This window comes from Ranitomeya imitator, chromosome 8, assembly GCF_032444005.1.
Source record: "Ranitomeya imitator isolate aRanImi1 chromosome 8, aRanImi1.pri, whole genome shotgun sequence".
In the NCBI taxonomy this organism is placed as follows: domain Eukaryota; kingdom Metazoa; phylum Chordata; class Amphibia; order Anura; family Dendrobatidae; genus Ranitomeya; species Ranitomeya imitator.
The window spans coordinates 178018825-178043981 of record NC_091289.1 but is presented as its reverse complement, the minus strand read 5'-3'; the positions used below and the strand labels follow the sequence as shown (position 1 = coordinate 178043981).

At 42.1% G+C, this 25157-nt stretch overlaps 1 protein-coding gene across 1 annotated transcript; it reads left to right on the top strand.

Annotated features, from left to right (window-relative positions):
- Positions 1-2: 2 nt before the first annotated feature.
- Positions 3-24344, top strand: LOC138648325 (cytochrome P450 4A12A-like). Its single transcript, XM_069737969.1, has 12 exons — positions 3-281; positions 4751-4895; positions 7337-7381; positions 17343-17470; positions 17583-17707; positions 19084-19235; positions 19729-19835; positions 20357-20547; positions 21136-21269; positions 22544-22608; positions 22968-23050; positions 24053-24344. The coding sequence occupies exons 1-12, from the start codon at positions 90-92 to the stop codon at positions 24228-24230; spliced, it is 1545 nt and encodes a 514-aa protein (XP_069594070.1). The 5' UTR covers positions 3-89; the 3' UTR covers positions 24231-24344.
- The last annotated feature ends 813 nt before the right edge of the window (positions 24345-25157 follow it).

Here is a 25157-nt window from a genome sequence, read left to right as displayed (position 1 = left end):
TCTATTCATTGCCCTTTGGATATGTGAGACTGCAGCTCTTCCTGGTACTATTATATATGTTCCTGGATGTATAGCAGGAAAATCCAGACATGGCTTCTTCCATACTGCAAGGTCTCTTCTCCCTGAGCCTCGCCGAGCTCCTGCACTGGGCAGTCTACCTGTGTGTCCTGTACCTGGTCTACAAGATCTCCAGAGTCTTCCTGACACAGAAGAAGCTGGAGACAGCATTGAGTGCTTTTCCGGGTCCTGAACGTCACTGGCTGTATGGCATTGCTCACAAGGTAAGTGGCGTTGGATTTCTTTCCAAAAATGGTGATAAACCCTAATGTTCATTGACGCAACTTTTTCATGGGATTTGCATTTTAATTTTTCAGTTTCAAAGTCTCTGTTACTTCTCATTAAGTGGAAATTTTCATCATCACAGATACAAAAACATTTCTAATGTTCACCTGACAGGTGCAGCGTTTAGGTTTTCGTTTCCTGAATGAATATGATGACCTATTTAAAGTGTCATACTATTTATGTGTGACCTCCACCCCACAGTCCTTACGTATATGTGACCCGGGTGCTAGATGGCGAGTGTTCGAATCTTGTTGAGCCTGAAGAGGTAACTGGATGGCACATATCTGTTAGTCTATGCTGGCCAATTACTGATAGTTAATATTTGGTGTATATATTCTGTTGTTGGCTGAATTATGTCAAAGTCAACATGCTGTTGGTTGGGCTATACTTTTATTCTTTTGTGTGGTTTGACCGTTCCAACCATTTTTTCTGGATCAAGGGTATTGGATGGTTCTACACGCTTTACCCTGGTACTGAATTCTGATGGTAATAAGAGACTGTACAAGAAATATGTTCTTTAAAGGGACTATGTTCATAGTTATGCATCGGTCTTAATAAAGACAACCATTAAACCATTAGCCATTAAAAAAGGGACGGTGGAAGTCACTCAATGAAAATGTTGCTGACGATTTAATGATGTAACGTGCTAATGTGTTCTCTGCTGCTGATGCCTGACACAGGGGTAGCCCTGTCTTTCCTTAACTTGGGGGTTCACTTGAAGGTAGGGAGGCCCAAGTCACCGACCTGTCCCTGTCTCCTGTTAAACCCTGAACTAAACCCCCAACCCCCACCCCAGGAGGTGAACAGTGTAAACAGCACCACAAAGCAAATAAACCGAAATAAACAATATGAGAGAGAAGGGAACATGATACCAAAAGGTGAATGCACAAACTACAAAGAAACAATACTCAGAACTTAGCTTGTGCACGCCGCTGCAGACTCCACAACATAGATAGTACAGCAACTGAGCTCCAAACACCAGACTTGGCTGACATCAAGGAGCTGCTACTCCTAAAAGGACCTGTATAACCAACAGTCAGCTGATGCACCAGGTGACCTTACAAAGGATGGTGGGAGTGGTCACAAACATCAGCTGACCCAGCAGCAATGCAATGCAATAACACCAGCGGCCACCGGGGGGGAGGGACTGCATTAACCCCCAATGACCAGAAAGGAAAAAAAGGTATAAATCAGAGGGAAACCAGATCTGCCACAGATCCAAACATGGATCGTGACAGTACCCCCCTTTCAATGAGTGGCCTCTGGACACTCAACATCAGACCTCACCAGACCTACCTACGATGAGGATGCCAAGATCCACCAGAGTTCACCTCGTCAGGCACCTGACTCCCAGGTTTATGGCAAACGTGACCTGATGAAAATGCCAGCAACGTAGGCTCCGGAGGAGCCAAAAATCTCCAGAGCGCCGACCTGGGGAATGAGTTGTGTACAGGCATAACTGGGGGTAACTCCAACTGAAAAGTCCCCGGGCTGAGAATGGCCGACACCCGATATGGCCCAATCACCCTGGAACTCCAGGTCCCAGTTGCACACTTCCACCTGATGTTTTTGGTGGACACCCATACGTACTCATTCACACACACGTCCGGACCCGGACCTGAACGTTTATTTCCATGCAAACGTTTGCCATAGGACGGAAAATTCTTTGAGGAATTGACAACAGAGGCGTCCCCTTGTGTCACTACACTCACACCCCCACAATGCTCCGAGGGGACCACCACCCTCATCTGACCCCTCCTCCTAAGAGGTCTCTGACCCACCGGGTTAACCTGTAGTGAGGGTAAAGTCTTGCCCCTAGTCCCTGGCAGCACCTCTGCTGCCCCACCGAAGGGGAAGGGGAAGGTTTTAGAAGAACGGCAGAGATCGTAGCTCCTGGGCAGCAGTCCTTACATGACTGACCCCAGCTGACTACTTCCCTGGACCGCCAGTCTATGACCGGGTTATGTTTTTTCAACCAAGGAAGTCCTAAAACCATGGGAGTTGGTATGCCCTCCAAGACGTAGCATGATAACTTTTGGTCTGTAATGTATATATATGTCATTGACACACACATATATATGTATATACTGTATTTATATTTAATGCAGAGCTAGATAGCATAAAAGCCGGTAATTCAATTGCCGGCTTTTGCTAAGTCCTTACCAAACCCGACAGGATATGAGACATGGTTTACATACAGTAAACCATTTCATATCCATTATATTTTTACATATCCCTCACTAATAATGTTAGTAATTTGTGTGTGCAAAATTTTGGAGCTCTAGGTGTTAAAATAAAGAGTTAAATCACGGAAAAAACTGGTGTGGTCTCCTGCGCAATTTTCTCCGCCAGAGTGGGAAAGCCAGTGACTGAGGGCAGATATTAATAGCCTAGAGAGGGACTATGGTTATTGCCCCCCCCTGGCTAAAAACATCTGCCCCCAGCCACCCCAGAAAAGGCACATCTGTAAGATGCATCTATTCTGGCACTTAGCCACTCTCTTCCCATTCCCGTGTAGCGGTGGGATATGGGGTAATAAGGGGTTAATGTCACCTTGCTATTGTAAGGTGACATTAAGCCTGGTTAATAATGGAGAGATGTCAATAAGACACCTCTCCATTATTAATCCAATATTAGTAAAGGGTTAAAAACACACACACGTTAAGAATAAAGTATTTTAATGAAATAAATAAACACATAGGTTTTAGTATCCTTATTGTATGCTCAATCCAACTGAAGACCCTTGTTCTCCTGTAAAAAAAAAAGGAAAATAAAAAAACATCAATATCCCATACCTGTCCACCGTACAGCCATGTCCCATGATGTAAATCCATCTGAAGGGGTTAAAACCAGGAGCCTGCTAATGTGTAAACGACTGGGGAATGAATGAATTGAAGGTAACGGAGCTTCGGTGACTAGCGGTGCCATCACCGAAGCTGCACCCCCTGATGGCATGAAAAGGCCTTTATGGGGGATTCTACTCCCGAGAGACTTCATTCTGAGGACACTAATAGATGGCATTACATTGATTTGTTCATGAAACCAGTGGTATGGCTATTTCTCCAAAGTGTCCCAAGAGACTTTTTCAACATTACAACGTCAGGTCTTGTATTGCACTGGTTGGCTTAGCTAGTGAAGTGCATTCATGAAGTTGCAGGTCCCAGGGTGTTGGTACAGCAGGCTTGAAGGCGCGTGGAACAGCAAGGACTTGGACAACAGGCTATGTTGTAAAACAGCAGGTCTGAAGCTGCACACAGATATAAGTAGAGTCCACAGCAGGTAGTAATGTGAACTGACTCTAGTAACAGTTCATGATGCCTGCAGCAAACGATGGGCCAGAGCATATGCAAGTTATAGAACCCACAGCAGATTGTAACGTAGTGATAACAGTCTATAAATAAAGCTCATGATGCTGTCCGCAAATGATTGGTTAACCAGCAGCAGATGCAAGTAATGTGAAAACACTCTAATACCTGTTCTTGAGGCTTATAGCAAATGATGGGTTAACCAGCAGGTGTACTGCTCCACAGATGCTGGATGTAAATCACAGAAATCTGAGGAGGTGTTTAAAACAGAAAAAGCTTGATGTTAGCAAAATCCATGCACATGGTAGCTGAACATAGTACTGCCTTAATAGTCAGACATGAGGGTGTCTTATTTCGAGAAGGGGTTAAAGGCACCATTCTAAATATTTGTGCATGAATCTGATTGGATTTATCTTTTTGTTTAGTCTTTTTTGGAAATTATCTCTGTTCTACTTTCAATAGTGTAATCTTTCCTTAGATGTTCCTGATTGTGGCATCTGATACATGCTGTAGTTTCTTTCCTAAAAGTTGAAAGGCGTGCTGGTCTTGGGTTTCAGGGCACCTGGCCAAAAGTCTGAGGCATATACACAGGGCAATACATTAGGAAAGAGGAATATTATTGCTGAGATCAGGATTCTGTGAAACCCTTGGTTTTTTGGAACTCTGGATGACAATATGTGCTCTCACTATTTCTGTAAAAACAATGGTGAAAGTTGTTATTCACTAGTGGTCTTTGAAGAACCACAACTATAAAGCAGGGAAAATGCTACAAACACATCTCTACTTTATTAGAATGAATTACAGGATTGTCTGTATAATATTTTTTTGAAGCCCGATTGAAAAATTGCAAACATATAAAGGGGCTAGGACACAGAAAACAGGACCAGGATCCTTCAGTGGTTCCAGTCTCGGACATATAATTGGGCTACAAAGCTCCAGCAGAAGTCATCCACATTTGGAGGTGACTGAAGGTCACACGATTGCAGAACATGATGCTCTATAGATGGAAACTTTATTCATATGTGTAGTCTAGATGGGTCTTCTACTCTGGATGCTGGTTGGACCTTCCTGGTTTTAGCTGAAATCTTTCTTCTTCTTAACAGTTTAAGCGAGATGGGACTGATTTGGACCTAATAAATAGTTATGCAAAACAATTTGACTGTGCCTTCCCCCTGTGGCTTGGAAATTTCTTTGCCTACCTCTTTGTCTATCATCCAGATTATATGAAGGCCATTTTGTCCAGACAAGGTGAGGAATAATACTGGTTATCATTTTTATTTTATATACAGTATATATTTTTACATTTGAATTTTTTTCTATACCTTTTCATATTCTCTCTACTGTATGTGTGTGAATGATTTATTAAACTTTGTGCAAAGGTTTTGTCCCACAAGAACATCTTGTACTTGTTTGTGGGACATTTTTTCATTAAAAGCAATGTTGTAGTATTGGATTTTTTGGGGGTTGTCATTATGATTTATAAAGAGAAACCACAGTAATTTGACAATAAACGGCTTCACCCAACCACTAACCACGAGTGGAGAAAAGGTTTTGGTATTATCATTCATATTCTATAAAAAAAAAAGGCCAAGAAAGCAAAAATTCTGCCGGGGTATGTAAACTTTTGAGCACAACTGTATGTGATGTTTTCCTATAGGAACATCCTAGAGGAATAGTATGACCACCATGTTTCCAGGCATATTTTTAGCAACCTATACACAACAATCATGGCTATGGTAGATAGATCATTCAGGTTCATATTACATTTCTGTGGTTTCAAAAAATAAAAAATTCTGGGGCTTGAAACAGAAGCAATTATTTTCCCTGATCGCAAATATGCAGTGGAAAAAAAATAAGTATTTGATACATTGCCGATTTTGCAAGGTTTCTCACCTACAAAGAATGGAGAGGTCTGTAATTTTTATCAAAGGTACACCTCAACTGTGACAGACAGAATCTAACAATAAAAAAACAAAACCACATTGTATGATTTTTACATAATTTACATGAAATAAGTATTTGTTACAATATAAAAACAGAACTTAATATTTGGTACAGAAACCTTTTTTTTCAATTACAGAGGTCAGACGTTTCCTGTAGTTCTTGACCATGTTCGCACACACTGCAGCAGGGATTTTGGCCCACTACTCCATATACAGCTCTTTCAGGTTTCAGTTCTGTCGCTGGGCAGCTTTGAGTTTCAGCTCCCTCCAAAGATTTTCTTTTGGGTTCAGGTCTGGAGACTGGCTAGGCCACTCCAGGACCTTGAAATGCTTCTTTCAGAGTCACTCCTTAGTTGCCCTGGCTGTGTGTTTTGGGTCATTGTCATGCTGGAAGACCCAGCCACAACCCATCTTCAATGCTCTAACTGAGCGATGGAGTTTGTTTTCACAAAATCTCACAATTCATGACTCCATCCATCCTCCCTTCAATACCGTGCAGTCATCCTGTACCCTTTGCAGGAAAGCACCCCCAAAGTATGATGTTTTCCCCCACCATGCTTCATGGTTGGGACAATGTTCTCATCCTTCTTCTTCCTCCAATCATGGTGAGTGGAGTTGATACCAAGAAGTTCTATTTTGGTCTCATCTGACCACATGACCTTGTCCCATGCCTCATTTGGATCATCCAGATGATCATTGGTGAACATCAAAAGGACCTGGACATGTGCTGGCATGAGCAAGGAGACCTTATGTGCCCTGCAGGATTTTAATCTATGACGGTGTAGTGTCGTACTAATGGTAATGTTTGAGACTGTGGTCCCAGCTCTTTTTCAGGTCAATGACCAGATCCTCCCGTGTAGTTCTGGGCTGATTCCTGACCTTTCCCAGAATCATCTTTACCCCATGAAGCGAGATCTCACATGGAGCCCCAGACTGAGGAAGATTGACGGTCATTTTGTGTTTCTTCCAATTTCTAATAATTGCACCAACAGTTGTTGCCTTCTCACCAAGCTCCTTGCCTATTGTCCTGTAGCCCATCCCAGCCTTGTGCAGGTCTACAATTTTGTCCCTGGTGTCCTTAGACACCTATTTGGTATTGGCCATGGTGGAGAGGTTGGCGTGTGATTGATTGTGGGGACAGGTGTCTTTTATACAGATAATGAGTTCAAACAGGTGCAATTAATACAGGTAATGAGTACAGAGTTGGAGGGCTTCTTAAAGAAAAACAGGTCTGTGAGAGCCAGAATTCTTGCTGATTGGTCGGTGATCAAATACTTATTTCTTGCAATAAAATGCAATTTAATTATTTAAAAATCATACAATGTGATTCTCTAGTTTTTATTTTTAGATTCTGTCTCTCACAGTTGAATGGTACCTACAATAAACATTACAGACCTCTCCATTCTTTATAGGTGGGAAAACGTGCAAAATCGGGGGGGTCAAATACTTGTCCCCACCGTATGCGTGGCTTGTTTTAAATCAGATTATTAAAGCAATGTCATTGAAATATTACATTTTCATTGGACCATCCTGATGTCCCTGATGTGGCCTGGAGATGGCCAGTCTGCATAAGGGAAATTATCTTTACATGTTTGTTCACAGAGAATATTTGGTCTTCTTGATACTCGTGGCTCCTAGGTAATGTGATCATCTACCAACTGACAATGATCTTACAATTGTACAGTGATATAGAATTTTATTTAATCTATTACAATCTTAAATATATATACACATTTTTTTTAATAGATCCAAAGGACAACTTAGCCTTTCACTTCCTATCCACAATTATAGGTACGTAACCTGACCTTGAACTTTACAGAAAGTTTGCCCCATGATAATGTATTTCTCATATTTTAAGAAACTTCATAGATTTTCACATCTCTGAATAATTAATATTTAAAGATAAGCAAATCTTTTGAATGTCAAATTTAACGGCTTTAGCCACATTTTTCCCCAAAAAAACAATTTGAGGTAAAGTTACCTTCAAACATAACGATTTCGTTAACGATATCGTTGCAACGTCACGCTTTTTGTGACGTAGCAACGATCCCGCTAACGATCTCGTTATGTGTGACAGCGACCAACGATCAGGCCCCTGCTGGGAGATCGTTGGTCGCTGGGGAATGATCAGGACCTTTTTTTGGTCGCTGATCACCCGCTGTCATCGCTGGATCAGCGTGTGTGACGCCGATCCAGCGATCTGTTCACTTGTAACCAGGGTAAATATCGGGTTACTAAGCGCAGGGCCGCGCTTAGTAACCCGATATTTATCCTGGTTACCATTGTAAAAGTAAAAAAAAAACAGTACATACTCACATTCTGATGTCTGTCACGTCCCCCGCCGTCAGCTTCACTGCACTGACTGTCAGCACCGGCCGTAAAGCAGAGCACAGCGGTGACGTCACCGCTGTGCTCTGCTTTACGGCCGGCGCTGACACAGTCAGTGCGGGAAGCTGATGGCGGGGAACGTGACAGACATCAGAATGTGAGTATGTACTGTTTTTTTTTTTTTACTTTTACAATGGTAACCAGGATAAATATCGGGTTACTAAGCGCGGCCCTGCACTTAGTAACCCGATGTTTATCCTGGTTACCCGGGGACTTCGGCATCGTTGAAGACAGTTTCAACGATGCCGAAGTCGTTCCCCTGATCATTGGTCGCTGGAGAAAGCTGTCTGTGTGACAGCTCCCCAGCGACCACACAACAACTTACCAACGATCACGGCCAGGTCGTATCGCTGGTCGTGATCGTTGGTAAGTCGTTTAGTGTAACGGTACCTTAAGTCGAAGGCACTGCAAAGCCTCCAATTACTAATTAATGTCCAAAAATGATTTTATTATGGAGGCAGATGCTTGCAATTCTAATGTTTATACACATGCAATGTAAATACTGTATAATAAGCCATGGCTTTTTGGCAAAAGGTGGTGTAAAAATTATCCCTTCTTTGAAAGAAACAACAGGGTTGTTTGGAAAATAAAGAAGCAATGGCTATTTAACAAGCCATCAAAATATTATTCCTTTCTTGCGCGCTTCAACAAGTTTTTGTCATGGCTCAGTTTGGGGATTCAATCTGCTGACCTGCTGCTGCATGGTCAGTTCCCCTGTCTGTTGAGCTATTGCCTTTTCTTCCCTGTCCAAATGCTGATGGTTCTTGTTATGGCTGGCAATCAGGCAACACAGCGTGCAGTAATCAGCGCACATACAGAGATCTGGCAATAACCAAAAACAATAGGACGAGCTCTGAGACGTGGAATCTCTGTAGACTGCAGTACCTGATCTATCCTCACACAACTATAAGCAGCAGTGGATTGCGCCTATCACTACCTATGCAACTCGGCACTGCCTGAGGAGCTGACTAGCCTGAAGATAGAAATACAAGCCTGACTTACCTCAGAGAAATACCCCAAAGGAATAGGCAGCCCCCCACATATAATGACTGTTAGCAAGATGAAAAGACAAACGTAGGAATGAAATAGATTCAGCAAAGTGAGGCCCGATATTCTAGACAGAGCGAGGATAGCAAAGAGAACTATGCAGTCTACAAAAAACCCTAAAACGAAAACCACGCAAAGGGGCAAAAAGACCCACCGTGCCGAACTAACAGCACGGCGGTGCACCCCTTTGCTTCTCAGAGCTTCCAGCAAAAGTTAATAGCAAGCTGGACAGAAAAAACAGAAAACAAACTAGAAGCACTTATCTAGCAGAGCAGCAGGCCCAAGGAAAGATGCAGTAGCTCAGATCCAACACTGGAACATTGACAAGGAGCAAGGAAGACAGACTCAGGTGGAGCTAAATAGCAAGGCAGCCAACGAGCTCACCAAAACACCTGAGGGAGGAAGCCCAGAGACTGCAATACCACTTGTGACCACAGAAGTGAACTCAGCCACAGAATTCACAACAGTACCCCCCCCCCTTGAGGAGGGGTCACCGAACCCTCACCAGAACCCCCAGGCCGACCAGGATGAGCCACATGAAAGGCACGAACAAGATCTGGGGCATGGACATCAGAGGCAAAAACCCAGGAATTATCTTCCTGAGCATAACTCTTCCATTTGACCAGATACTGGAGTTTCCGTCTAGAGACACGAGAATCCAAAATCTTCTCCACAATATACTCCAATTCCCCCTCCACCAAAACAGGGGCAGGAGGCTCCACAGATGGAACCATAGGTGCCACGTATCTTCTCAACAACGACCTATGGAATACATTATGTATGGAAAAGGAGTCTGGGAGGGTCAGACGAAAAGACACCGGATTGAGAATCTCAGAAATCCTATACGGACCAATAAAACGAGGTTTAAATTTAGGAGAGGAAACCTTCATAGGAATATGACGAGAAGATAACCAAACCAGATCCCCAACACGAAGTCGGGGTCCCACACGGCGTCTGCGATTAGCGAAAAGCTGAGCCTTCTCCTGGGACAAGGTCAAATTGTCCACTACCTGAGTCCAGATCTGCTGCAACCTGTCCACCACAGAATCCACACCAGGACAGTCCGAAGACTCAACCTGTCCTGAAGAGAAACGAGGATGGAACCCAGAATTGCAGAAAAATGGAGAGACCAAGGTAGCCGAGCTGGCCCGATTATTAAGGGCGAACTCAGCCAACGGCAAAAATGACACCCAATCATCCTGGTCAGCGGAAACAAAACATCTCAGATATGTTTCCAAGGTCTGATTGATTCGTTCGGTCTGGCCATTAGTCTGAGGATGGAAGGCCGAGGAGAAAGATAGGTCAATGCCCATCCTACCACAAAAGGCTCGCCAGAACCTCGAGACAAACTGGGAACCTCTGTCAGAAACAATATTCTCAGGAATGCCATGTAAACGAACCACATGCTGGAAGAACAAAGGCACCAAATCAGAGGAGGAAGGCAATTTAACCAAGGGCACCAGATGGACCATTTTAGAAAAGCGATCACAGACCACCCAAATGACCGACATTTTTTGAGAAACGGGAAGGTCAGAAATGAAATCCATCGAAATATGTGTCCAAGGCCTCTTCGGGACCGGCAAGGGCAAAAGCAACCCACTGGCACGTGAACAGCAGGGCTTAGCCCTAGCACAAATTCCACAGGACTGCACAAAAGCACGCACATCCCGTGACAGAGATGGCCACCAGAAGGATCTAGCAACCAACTCCCTGGTACCAAAGATTCCTGGATGACCGGCCAGCACCGAACAATGAAGTTCAGAGATAACTTTACTAGTCCACCTATCAGGGACGAACAGTTTCTCGGCCGGACAACGATCAGGTTTATTAGCCTGAAATTTCTGCAACACTCTCCGCAAATCAGGGGAGATGGCAGACACAATGACTCCTTCCTTGAGGATACTCGCCGGCTCAGATAACCCCGGAGAGTCGGGCACAAAACTCCTAGACAGAGCATCCGCCTTCACATTTTTAGAGCCCGGAAGGTATGAAATCACAAAATCAAAACGAGCAAAAAATAACGACCAACGGGCCTGTCTAGGATTCAAGCGCTTGGCAGACTCAAGATAAGTAAGGTTCTTATGATCAGTCAAAACCACCACGCGATGCTTAGCACCCTCAAGCCAATGACGCCACTCCTCGAATGCCCACTTCATGGCCAGCAACTCTCGGTTGCCCACATCATAATTACGCTCAGCAGCAGAAAATTTCCTGGAAAAGAAAGCACATGGTTTGAACACTGAGCAACCAGAACCTCTCTGTGACAAAACCGCCCCTGCACCAATCTCAGAAGCATCAACCTCGACCTGGAACGGAAGAGAAACATCAGGTTGACACAACACAGGGGCACAGCAAAAACGACGCTTCAACTCCTGAAAAGCTTCCACGGCAGCAGAAGACCAATTAACCAAATCAGCACCCTTCTTGGTCAAATCGGTCAATGGTCTGGCAATGCTAGAAAAATTACAGATGAAGCGACGATAAAAATTAGCAAAGCCCAGGAATTTCTGCAGACTTTTTAGAGATGTCGGCTGAGTCCAATCCTGGATGGCCTGAACCTTAACCGGATCCATCTCGATAGTAGAAGGGGAAAAGATGAACCCCAAAAATGAAACTTTCTGCACACCGAAGAGACACTTTGATCCCTTCACGAACAAGGAATTAGCACGCAGTACCTGGAAAACCATTCTGACTTGCTTCACATGAGACTCCCAATCATCTGAGAAGATCAAAATGTCATCCAAGTAAACAATCAAGAATTTATCCAGATACTCACGGAAAATGTCATGCATAAAAGACTGAAAAACAGATGGAGCATTGGCAAGTCCGAACGGCATCACCAGATACTCAAAATGACCCTCGGGCGTATTAAATGCCGTTTTCCATTCATCTCCCTGCCTGATTCTCACCAGATTATACGCACCACGAAGATCAATCTTAGTAAGCCAACTAGCCCCCTTAATCCGAGCAAACAAGTCAGAAATCAATGGCAAGGGATACTGAAACTTAACAGTGATCTTATTAAGAAGGCGGTAATCAATACACGGTCTTAGCGAACCATCCTTCTTGGCTACAAAAAAGAACCCTGCTCCCAATGGTGACGACGATGGGCGAATATGTCCCTTCTCCAGGGACTCCTTCACATAACTGCGCATAGCGGTGTGTTCAGGTACGGACAAATTAAATAAACGACCCTTAGGGAATTTACTACCAGGAATCAAATCGATAGCACAATCACAATTCCTATGCGGAGGTAGGGCATCAGACTTGGACTCTTCAAATACATCCTGAAAGTCCGACAAGAACTCTGGGATGTCAGAAGGAATGGATGACGAAATAGACAAAAATGGAACATCACCATGTACTCCCTGACAACCCCAGCTGGTTACCGACATAGAGTTCCAATCTAATACTGGATTATGGGTTTGTAGCCATGGCAACCCCAACACGACCACATCATGCAAATTATGCAGTACCAGAAAGCGAATAACTTCCTGATGTGCAGGAGCCATGCACATGGTCAGCTGGGCCCAGTACTGAGGCTTATTCTTGGCCAAAGGTGTAGCATCAATTCCTCTCAACGGAATAGGACACCGCAAAGGCTCCAAGAAAAATCCACAACGTTTAGCATAATCCAAATCCATCAGATTCAGGGCAGCGCCTGAATCCACAAACGCCATGACAGAATACGATGACAAAGAGCACATTAAGGTAATGGACAAAAGGAATTTGGACTGTACAGTACCAATAACGGCAGAGCTATCGAACCGCCTAGTGCGTTTAGGACAATTAGAAATAGCATGAGTAGAATCACCACAATAGAAACACAGTCTGTTCAGACGTCTGTGTTCTTGCCGTTCTACTTTAGTCATAGTCCTGTCGCACTGCATAGGCTCAGGTTTACTCTCAGACAATACCGCCAGATGGTGCACAGATTTACGCTCGCGCAAGCGACGACCGATCTGAATGGCCAAGGACATAGACTCATTCAAACCAGCAGGCATAGGAAATCCCACCATTACATCCTTAAGAGCTTCAGAGAGACCCTTTCTGAACAAAGCCGCTAGTGCAGATTCATTCCACAGAGTGAGTACTGACCACTTCCTAAATTTCTGACAATATACTTCTACATCATCCTGACCCTGGCATAAAGCCAGCAGATTTTTCTCAGCCTGATCCACTGAATTAGGCTCATCGTAAAGCAATCCCAGCGCCTGGAAAAATGCATCAACATTACTCAATGCAGAATCTCCTGGTGCAAGAGAAAACGCCCAGTCCTGTGGGTCGCCGCGCAAAAAAGAAATAATAATCAAAACCTGTTGAATAGGATTACCAGAAGAATGAGGTTTCAAGGCCAAAAATAGCTTACAATTATTTCTGAAGCTCAGGAACTTAGTTCTGTCACCAAAAAACAAATCAGGAATCGGAATTCTTGGTTCTAGCATCGATTTCTGATCAATAGTATCTTGAATCTTTTGTACATTTACAACGAGATTATCTATTGAGGAGCACAGAGCCTGAATATCCATGTCCACAGCTGTATCCTGAAGCACTCTAATGTCTAGGGGAAAAAAAAGACTGAAGACAGAGCTAAGAAAAAAAAATGATGTCAGGATTTCTTTTTTCCCTCTATTGGGAATCATTGGTGTGGCTCCTTGTACTGTTATGGCTGGCAATCAGGCAACACAGCGTGCAGTAATCAGCGCACATACAGAGATCTGGCAATAACCAAAAACAATAGGACGAGCTCTGAGACGTGGAATCTCTGTAGACTGCAGTACCTGATCTATCCTCACACAACTATAAGCAGCAGTGGATTGCGCCTATCACTACCTATGCAACTCGGCACTGCCTGAGGAGCTGACTAGCCTGAAGATAGAAATACAAGCCTGACTTACCTCAGAGAAATACCCCAAAGGAATAGGCAGCCCCCCACATATAATGACTGTTAGCAAGATGAAAAGACAAACGTAGGAATGAAATAGATTCAGCAAAGTGAGGCCCGATATTCTAGACAGAGCGAGGATAGCAAAGAGAACTATGCAGTCTACAAAAAACCCTAAAACGAAAACCACGCAAAGGGGCAAAAAGACCCACCGTGCCGAACTAACAGCACGGCGGTGCACCCCTTTGCTTCTCAGAGCTTCCAGCAAAAGTTAATAGCAAGCTGGACAGAAAAAACAGAAAACAAACTAGAAGCACTTATCTAGCAGAGCAGCAGGCCCAAGGAAAGATGCAGTAGCTCAGATCCAACACTGGAACATTGACAAGGAGCAAGGAAGACAGACTCAGGTGGAGCTAAATAGCAAGGCAGCCAACGAGCTCACCAAAACACCTGAGGGAGGAAGCCCAGAGACTGCAATACCACTTGTGACCACAGAAGTGAACTCAGCCACAGAATTCACAACAGGTTCTACAGTAATTGTCTTTATTACTTTTTCTTGGTTGGCTTCTCTCCAGGTGTTTTTCATTTTCCTATTTTGGTCTGCCCTATCACATACTGGGTTAGGTTTTAAATATTCATCCTTCGCTGCACTTCCTTGCTGGCTATACCTCTAGGTTGGGTTGGGTTTAGGAGTTCCAGCCCTTCAGCTAAGGAGTTTAACTTGCATGGTAAATGCCAGTGAATCACTTCAGCGAGTCTGTTTGTTTTCCTTCCCAGTTCCTCTTCCTTTTACCTCTTTAGGTTTCTGGAGGTTATACTTGTTCCATTTACATTTGGCTTTCGCTCTCTACCTTATATGAACTTGTTTTAATTTTATCACCCTGGGTTTGGTATCTTCCTGCACAATTTCTTCTCCTCTTGTGGGCATTGTGTTACCACCTTCCCTCTGATTCTTCAGGAGGCACGAGAAACCCCTCAGTGGCCGTTTAGGGAGCCATGTCAGAGATGGTGTTTGAGTTGTGCGGCTAGGGTCTTTCCAGTCTGTACAGGGACCAGCTGGGTGTGGGTGTGGCATCTCTTTGTACTAGGTCTTCCCTTTTTCTGTTACATCTGAGTGAACGTGTGTCAGGAAACTTAGTTCGAATTTGCATCTTTCTGGTGCCCCTTACCCTGCTGACCAATAAGAGTATTGACAGAGGATAAGTAAATGAGTGCAGCTGCTCTAATTTATGTTGAATATTGTGGCACGTGACTTGACTGGATGTATGTATACACCACCAGTTCCTGATAGGAACATATATATACCTCGATCCAGTCACCATTAAATTCCCAACACCACATAAATATGAAAACTATGCTGCCACCACCCACCTCTTATAGGTGGATCGGACACCCGTTTCCTGTTCCACCCGTTTGGTAATGCGGATTTGTGCAGAGTACGTGGCGGGTCACTCATAGTACAAGAAGAACACAGCTCGCAAATTTATAATTTTACTCCAGAAGAATCGGCAGTGTTTACAAAAAATACAATTGATATTACAAAAGAGACAAAATGCAAATATGTATAAACAGTTATGAAATAAAATGGGATAAAAATATGAAACTTACTAAATCTCAGTCATAGGTATGACATGTCGATAAAGGGGAGGAGAGATCCCATAGAAATGATCCAGTACCACCACAGCATGGTGTTCAGCTGTGTCTCCTGGCCCTGAATGAATGCCAAAGATGGATGTTCCTGTTTTATGCTTCGACCATAAAACTAAGAACTCCCAACTTTGCTGAACTCACATCTAGGCTGTTTTCTGGGATTAATGTGTATTATTGAATTTGACTTTGAGGGTTTTGCTTAGAAGACAAAGAGTTTTTTTGAAGGAAAATGCATTTGGCTCTGCTAGTTCTGGCAGGCAATAAATTCAGCATTCCAAGCCAACCATTTGTTTGAAGGGAGGGGGTGGACAATCACAGATAGAGAGGGGAAGGCTGTATGTAGGATTTGGTCCTACAGAAACCAATGGTGGGAGGAGTAGTAGGCCAGCTCTGGTTGTGTCCCCGGAACAATGGGAAATAAGTCATATTTTTCTGACAGAGTGTGTTACGTTCATAACAGTTTTCTGCTTGGAAAGTGAAAAAAGCAATGGCTTTTTGAAAAGCCGTCCAAAAATTATCCAATTTTTGGGGGGATAAGTTTAAAATTTATCTTATTTACTCTGTGCAGGTTAGGGCTCCAGCATCAATACAGTATAAATATAGAGCAAAATGGACAGGCAGGAGTTGTGTGTCTGTCTATCGGTAGTGACACTGTCAACAACTGTACAGTATAAAATATGATGTACAGGCAACAAGTTGTGTAGGGCCAGCACTCCCATCCCTGGCAGCAGTACAGTAAATATATAGAACACAACACAATGGCAGGCAGGAGATGCCTGGCTGTCTATCAACAGTGACACTAGCAGAAAATGCATAGTATAAAATATATATAGGCAAAAAAATGTCCAGTTGTGTACGACCAGCACTGGCTTCCTTAGCAGCAGTACAATAGAGATATAAAACACAATGGAAAGGCCGGAGATGTGTGCCTGTCTACTGCCAGTCGCAGTGGCAGCAATAGCACCGTATACAATATGATGGAAAGGCAGGACATGTGCTGTATAGAACCAGTACTTGCAACCTCTGCATCAGCTGCACTGTATAAATAAAACATGATGAACACACAGGAGAGGCATTGGTGGAAGCAGCAGAACAGAATGGAACATAATAAAAGGGCAGGGAGATGCTATGGACAATCTTTTAATTGGCGTCATCTGAAAGTGGAATGAAGACTGGCCTTTGTCTCATGCTTGATTCATTTTGTAAGGTTTTAAACACTTGCATATGATGATATTGTCCAAATTGGGCAAGAGAAAACCACTTGGTATTCTTTAATATCCTCCTTGACCGTACACTAGAGGTTAGTCAAAACTGTATGCCCTAAGCAACATTGGGTCAGTTCTCACCACATATCCAGGTTCTCACCACAGGTCCAGTCTGCTGATCCAAAAGTCCATTTAGTCAGGGACATGGTGGTCCCTCCTGATTGTTATACCATGTGATAGTTGCAAGGTGTTATGGAAGTCTTTTGAGCCTTCTTTGGCGAATGCAATCTTCTGCAATGTGTAAAAAAAGCAGTGGCCACTCTAGACACGTGAAGCAAATTACACATTTTTCAAACTCATTGGATTCATCGACTTATTTAAACTTTGAGATCAAATTTGATTTCTATCAAATCCATTCGCTCATGTGTAACAATATTGGCTATTTTTTCACCTAAATAAGCTTTACAATTTAGGTCTACTAAATCTACAATTATTGTGCATGCTCCTCTGCCCAGTAACAGTAACTCGAAATATAGGTCCCCTACTTTGACCTGTCTTTGGCCTTCATATCATTCAGGGAAAGGTTTGGTGGTGCTGACAGGGAAGAAATGGTTCCAACACCGAAAAATGCTGACACCGGGATTCCATTATGATGTCCTGAAGCCGTATGTCAAAGTGATGTCCGACAGTGTTAATGTCATGCTGGTAAGGAGAAATTTCCAAGTTTAGAAACCACCTCAGTCACCCCAACGTCGTTCTAAACAGCCAACTTATTTTCTGATTGTAATGACTTGGGTTAATGCTGAATCTTGTTTAGGAAAAATGGGAGAAACTGGTCCCAAATAAGAAACCAGTGGAGCTTTTCCATCACGTCAGTCTCATGACCCTGGACACCATCATGAAATGCGCCTTCAGTTATGAGAGCAACTGCCAGAATAACAGGTTGGGTTTTTACCAACAATGTATTATCTAACAATACGAAATATGCATATCATGTAGTTACAATAGGGTCCTTGGAGAGAAGTATCCCAGTCGTGGTGGTCCCATCACATTTGCAACTTGGTGGCAACAGGACTCTCCTCCTCAGGCAACCTGCATCCTGCTGCCAAAGTCATGTCATAAGAAAACCTATAACTAGCCAAGCACCTATAGGAGAGAGAGCCAATGGCTTCCGTGTCCAACTCGGGAGTATTATACTAAACCAAAAAAACAATCCAGACAACAATAGTATACACAAATTAATCTTATCTATATTTTTAATTTAAAAAAGAAAAAAAAAACACAAATTTTGGGAGGTTTATACAAAGGCAACATCAAGGGTTACATAGGATAAATAATACAAACACAATATATTAAATGATATTGTAAGCTACTACTGACTACCAGGTAATATGTACATACATAAACAATAGGTTAAAGAGACTTTATATTTGTAAGTAGTTAACAACTTCTTATCATATACTAAGGCGTATAAAAAAAAAATCGATCCAGCACTGAAAATAGTCAGAGTAATGCAAGCAAAGAAATCTGAAATGTATCATAATGGTAGGATATCTATACAGACCCTGTGGTGTTGGAACATCAAAAATCACGTTTTGCCTCGCTTGATCATAGGGTAATGCCAATCACTTATTACTCTGACCATCATCGGTGTGCGATTAATTTTTCACATAAAATATTATCTAGTGGCCCATAGTATATTGATATAATTTAATCTTCTGTGTTATACAACCATTTAGTAGTTTCCTTTGGGTTGGGTCTCATTCAGACGTTCGTTTTTTCTTTTCACATATGAGAAAAATTATCGTAATTTTATCAATGGCGTTGATCAGGGTTTCAGCAAATTTTCATCAAGTTTGGTCCAAGTTTCATCACTTTTTCTCAGATGAGAAATTTAAAAAAAAGGAAACGTTTTTCTACCTTCTTCCACTTAGCTCATATGGCATCGAAGTGCTGTCCCGTTTTTTGTCACCGACCCATAGACGTGCATTGCCCATGCAATCGGGTGTGTCTCAGTGATGTTGGTGGACCACTCAAGCCACATAAAAATCGGAAATGTGTACAGTCCCATAGACTGTACTGTGTAAGAGGAGTTCTATCCCTGAAAAACGGGGTTAGAACGCGAATGAAAGAAACGAACGTCTGAATGAGGGCTAATTCTCCCAATTTTATGTGCTGTTTTTATTATTAATCAATAATAAAGAAAAGATTAATCTGTAAACATGTCAGTTTTCCGAATTGTTTTGTGGTTTAGTAGAAGCCGTGACATGTACTTACTGGGTTCTGTAAGATGCGTGACCGCTTTCTTCTTTTTGCAGTGAGCATGCCTACATCAAGGCTGTGTATGAACTTGGCTTCTTCGTGGATTATAGAACCTGCAACTTGCAATATCATAATGATTTTATTTTTAACTTGAGCCCGCATGGATTTCGTTTCCGGAGAGCTCTGAAAATAGCACACGAACACACAGGTAGATCATAAATGATTTACCAGTTTTAAAAAATAAGTAAAGATTTTGTTAATGTTGTACATTTTATCTTAAAATACTAGATATTTTTATATATTTAATAATTCAATAAATTAGCTTATTAAAATATTTTACACATATACAATGATAGACCAGCCTGGCCACAGTAGTATAGAAGATACTATTTGCATTTCCACCATGGAGCATACTTTCTAACTCTCAATGACAAGCATCCATGGAATGTACATTTGCAAAGAGTGAGGCCCGCCGTTGGCGACTTTTTTAGACAAGCTTGGCAAGACCCAAGAAACTTGCTGACTCTTACGGCAGTCCAAGAGGTCTACCCTTATTCCAAAAGTCTCCTGGACGTTACAGGAGATTTGGCAATTATGTCACAGAGGTGAACCATGCAACTAGTTTGGTGAAATCTCCCAAAAAAACAGCTATTCCGAGAGCTGTCTTCATTTACTAATTTACTTTCTCCGGTTTCATATAGATAGCGTAATCAAACTGAGGAAAGAATCACTAAAACAGGAGCGAGAGGTTGAGAAGATCAAGCAGAAGAGACATTTGGATTTTCTGGACATTCTCTTATGTGCCAAGGTACTGAAAAGTATAATTTACCATGTATCCAGGGGAGAGGTTATACGAGGGGGAGAAGTAGTTGCACCCAGGCCCCGGTGTCATAAGGGCATCTAAAGGTCTCTCTGCCACCTTAGAAGATAACAGTATTATAAATATCAAATAGTAGTTCTAGGTTCCTGATTTCTTTTTAATACTAAATTTGGAAATAAAATTAGATGTTGTACTTGGAGATTGAGAAGATCGAGAATACATAGAAAGGCACATGGTAGGTGGAAAGACCTACTGTAGATATTTCATTGGCAAGGCTTAAGTTACAGAGATAAGCCCTTAGAGTTAAGTAAAAGAGGTAAACCCTAGTATTGTCTGGTGGGCAAGTATACTGTACGATACTTACAGATGGAAGGTGGTGCCGTTCTGCTCCTCTTAAGTGAACAAGACAGAGCTGCCATACTAAGCACCGCCCATGAGCAAGAGTGAAGGACAACTCCCATACTATCCAAATATTTGCCGTTACAAAGACTTTTGTCTGTCTTGATCAGGATGAAAATGGTCAGGGTCTATCTGATAAAGATATACGGGCAGAGGTGGACACATTCATGTTTGCAGGACATGATACAACGGCCAGTGCCATCTCCTGGACATTATATTGCCTAGCTAAATATCCCGAGCACCAGGAAAAATGCCAGGAGGAGGCTAGAGAGGTCCTGGGAGATCGGACCACAGTAGAATGGTAAGATCCTAATATATAATATTTATTGGCTTTTATGTTATCATCAATAGAATAAAGCCAATGACAGTGCTGCAAAAAAAAAAAAAAGCATTCCGAGGAATTCCATCACCTTCATTAGATGAAAGGATTTTTTGTTTTGCTAGAAAGATCATCATTCTCGACAGCCCATTGTCCTATTTAATCAGTAATATTGCATGGGCCTGTTTAAATAATCTATTAAATTACCACTTACCTGCGGTTCCTTAATATCGGCTGGTGTAAACCCCAGCCTCAGGTTGATTTGGCTAGGCCTGGAATACACTTCCAACTCACACACAGGTCCAGAGCAGGCCACTTTACTGGTGTGTGACAGCTACAGAAGCCATGTCTGCTCCTTCAGGTTACTAGAAGAACATGTCACTAGAGAAAATATCTAAAAAGATTTCCATGATCACAGGTTTTATAAACATTTTTTATGTCATAGGTTTTCTCCTAATAATGTCAGTGAGAAGCTCCTCATGGGTGTGACCATTTATACATAACTGACAGAGTAGACAATATTGATAGAGTGATATTAGTATTTTCTATTGTTAATTTTTGTGTTTCTAGGGAAGACTTGAATAAGCTGCCATATACCGCTATGTGTATAAGGGAGAGTATGCGCCTCTTCCCTCCTGTACCGGCAATAACTCGTGAGCTGAAAGAACCAATCACATTCTTTGATGGACGGAGCTTGCCCAAAGGTCGGTCAATTTTTTAAGAAAATTAAAACTATAAAACCATAATAAAAAAAAGTACAAAATAAAACAAAATCCTGCCCTTCACATTTGATTATCTCAATACAGACTTGTTTCAATGTGAGAGCCAATGCTGGGATAAACTAATTTTGTTACATTCGGGCACAAATTAAACACCTGCTCAGCTGAACACTAACTATACATCAGCTTAACATACTGTATATGTGGCATGATATAATCCTCCAGAAAAAAAATTTAAAAAAAATTTGCTCCATCTGCAGAATAGCAGTATCTTGGACAGACACCTTCTACCTCTCCAAACAGTTTTCCATATACTAAAATGCATGCAGTTTTCTAAATCTAGCAATTAATTAGCCCAACACCTGGAACGACTAAGTTCTAAAAAAAAAATCATTTTCTGGAATTATCATCGCAAACTCCTGGCTTAAGCCACATAGAACATCTCTGAATGGATCTGAATAAGTCGACTGCGGCATCTAAACCCAGCAATTAGTGTTCTGAAGGCAACTGAATATGATGCAAAGCTGAAGGCTTTGCATCATATTTGTAGCAGGTCACAACAGCCAGAGGTGCCCTACTAAGTACTAAAAACACTGGTCATGAAGGGGGTGAATAATTCTGAGACTGCAGTATTTAGTAAAAAACTGAATTTTGTGTTGAATTTGGCGAATCTACTTTTTCTGTTCATGGTATCGACCATTTTATATTGTTCTTGTTTGATTCAAACAGCAGAAAGTTTGTACATTTTTGCTAATAAATTAAAATTGCAACGGGGATTAAATAATGTTGATTGCAACTCTATCTCCTGGAGCGATGTACGGATAGGAGGACTCCTGGGAAAATATACCAATCTACTTGTCCCGTCACTTTCTTACAATAATATTAATAGGTTTGTTGTTGAAATTGATGAAATAATCGATACAAAGACATAACTCAAAAGCAGCGCTCCAAAAAGTCAGATGAAAGAAGGGTTTATTGTGTCCAAACCCAAACTTCGTGAGACAGCTAGCAACGTCTCAGGTCTTCTATAGCTATTTTCAACTTTGGATGTCACAAACCACTTTTATATTACACTGCTTTTGGAGCGCTTCTTTCAATTTTTGTCTTTGTGGCTTTTTTGTACATTGGATGCTTGCGCCGATCCATACCGGATGTGCTGTTTCTGTGCTAGGAATATAGTTTATATTGGTTACATATTTTGTTGCATTATCTTATAGCAATTAATCATGAATTCCTCTTTTTATCTTTTGATCTGACAGGTACCCTGGTAGTACTGAGTATGTTTTGCATGAACAGATCTCCCAGTGTTTGGGATAACCCTGAAGTAAGTGGAGGCCACACACCATAGGTATTTAGCTGTATAGAATAATTTTAATGGTCCCTGTAAGTCATTGGCATTAGAATTGTAATATCTACCTAGATCTTGTGGATATATCAGATATGTGATGTGTATGATGTAATGTACTGACTTTGGAAAAACAACACGTTGCCCAAAATTATGAAGAATTTGAGATGCATGATAGACCACATGGTCTTGACCATAATTTTCTTTGTTTTGACTTTTCGTGATGAGTTTCAGGTTATTGACGATGTTCTTTTTGTATTCTATATATATTGTGAATGAACCTTAGTAGTTTGTGTTGTGTTCTTACTAGCAGGTGTTTGTGTATCTTATGATTTTAGGTTTTCGATCCACTGAGGTTTTCACCTGAGAATTCATCAAATAGACATTCACATGCATATGTTCCATTCTCAGCTGGAGCAAGGTAAGACATCTTTGAATGCTCCCCTACTTCTACATTCCACTTGAAGATGATGCTGTGACTTGCATACAGTTTAACTAGGAAGGCGTTTACTCGATATGAAGCAAAGAGCTTGGCAGTTGCATGTCAGAATTGAGCACAGAGCCTGGTGGTTACACATCACATTGAGACACAGAGCTTGCCAGTTACACATCACAGTTGAGCCTCAGAGCTTGCCGGTTACACATCACAGTTGAGACACAGAGCTTGCCAGTTACACATCACAGTTGAGACACAGAGCTTGCCAGTTGCACATCACAGTTGAGACAGAGCTTGCCAGTTACACGTCACAGTTGAGACACAGAGCTTGCCAGTTACACATTACAGTTGAGATGCAAAACTTGCCAGTTACACATCACAGTTGAGACACAGAGCTTGCCAGTTACACATCACAGTTGAGACACAAAGCTTTCCAGTTACACATCACAGTTGAGACACAAAGCTTGCCAGTTGAACATCACAGTTGAGACACAGAGCTTGCCAGTTGCACATCACAGTCGAGACAGAGTTTGCCAGTTACACATCACAGTTGAGACACAGAGTTTGCCAGTTACACATCAAAGCTGAGACACAGAGCTTGCCAGTTACACATCACAGTTGAGGCACAGAGCTTGGAAGTTACACGTCACAGTTGAGACACAGAGCTTGGCAGTTACACATCACAGTTGAGACACAGAGCTTGGCAGTTACACATCACAGTTGAGACACAGAGCTTGGCAGTTACACATCACAGTTGAGACACAGAGCTTGGTAGTTACACATCACAGTTGAGGCACAGAACTTGCAAGTTAAACATCACTATTCGAGATTGTGTGGGGTTCTATAGGTAAATAGTAGATTTGCTATCAGCTGCAGTCACTTGCCACAACCAAAATTCTTTTTAACATAATTTTTACTATTTTATGTTATATATTGTACTGGTTATGTATAAAAATAATCAACTAACCTTTATATTCTCTCCTCTAGGAATTGTATTGGACAGATCTTTGCTATGAATGAGATGAAAGTTACCATCGCACTGACTTTACAGAGATTCCAACTGGATCTAGACCCTGACAATGAACCAAGGATGATTCAGGAGCTTGTCTTACGTTCTGTGAATGGCATTCATGTGAACCTGATGAAAATGGACAAAGCTTTGTAAAACCTGAAGACTGTGACCTCCGTTATTCAGTTGTGTCTTTACTATTCATGTTGCACTGCTGCTATTTTACACACAAATGTGAATTGTAAAATAAATCTAATAATTATGCATTGATCGTGAAGGAATTTGTGTGATGCAGAATGATGTGCAAACAGAATTACAAAAATTAAAACGTGAATGCATTCTTATGTGGTAACCTTAAGGTTACTTCATTGAACAATCTTTGCAAAGCTATGAATGTTTGTAATATATGCCATTACCTTATCTTGCTACATTCTCCAACACAATGCTGAAAGTGCTGTTTTATCTGCCTACTTCAAGCTGCTTTAGTAGCTGTTTTGAACTGCAGGTCTAACACTAATCCTACATGATACACTAGAAACAAACACTCTCATTATATGAGCATTGGGTAGGGGAGCAGAGAAGCTCACTGTCATGAAGCTGCAGTGCAATACAGCACAACCTACACCAGGGGGAGTTTAATAGGGATGCACACACTGAGCAGCTGAACAGATGCCACCTAGTGGCAAGAGAGTAGTCAGAAAAAGCTGAGTCAGGGCACAAGATAACACGTCAGAACAAAAAGGAATAAAACAGAAAGGATAGTCAGGACGTAGCAAGAGATCAGTAAACCAGGGCGAGCAAAATACGGTACAATAGGGACAAATCAAGACAGAGTCAATAGCCAAGCCAGGAGATCAGAATCAGAGAATCAATCAGAACAGACAAATGCAGGGAAAGGGCAGACAGAGGGGGATAACAGACACAGGACAAGTCAAGGTTCACAGCAGGACAAACCAAGGGTTTCCAGAGTCAGGTTCACAAGCCGAAGACAGAACTACAACTGACACTGCCAGCAAGATTCATGGGAGCCAAATAGCAAACCTGAACCCAGAATGAGGCAGAGCAAAGTTAACCCTTGATATG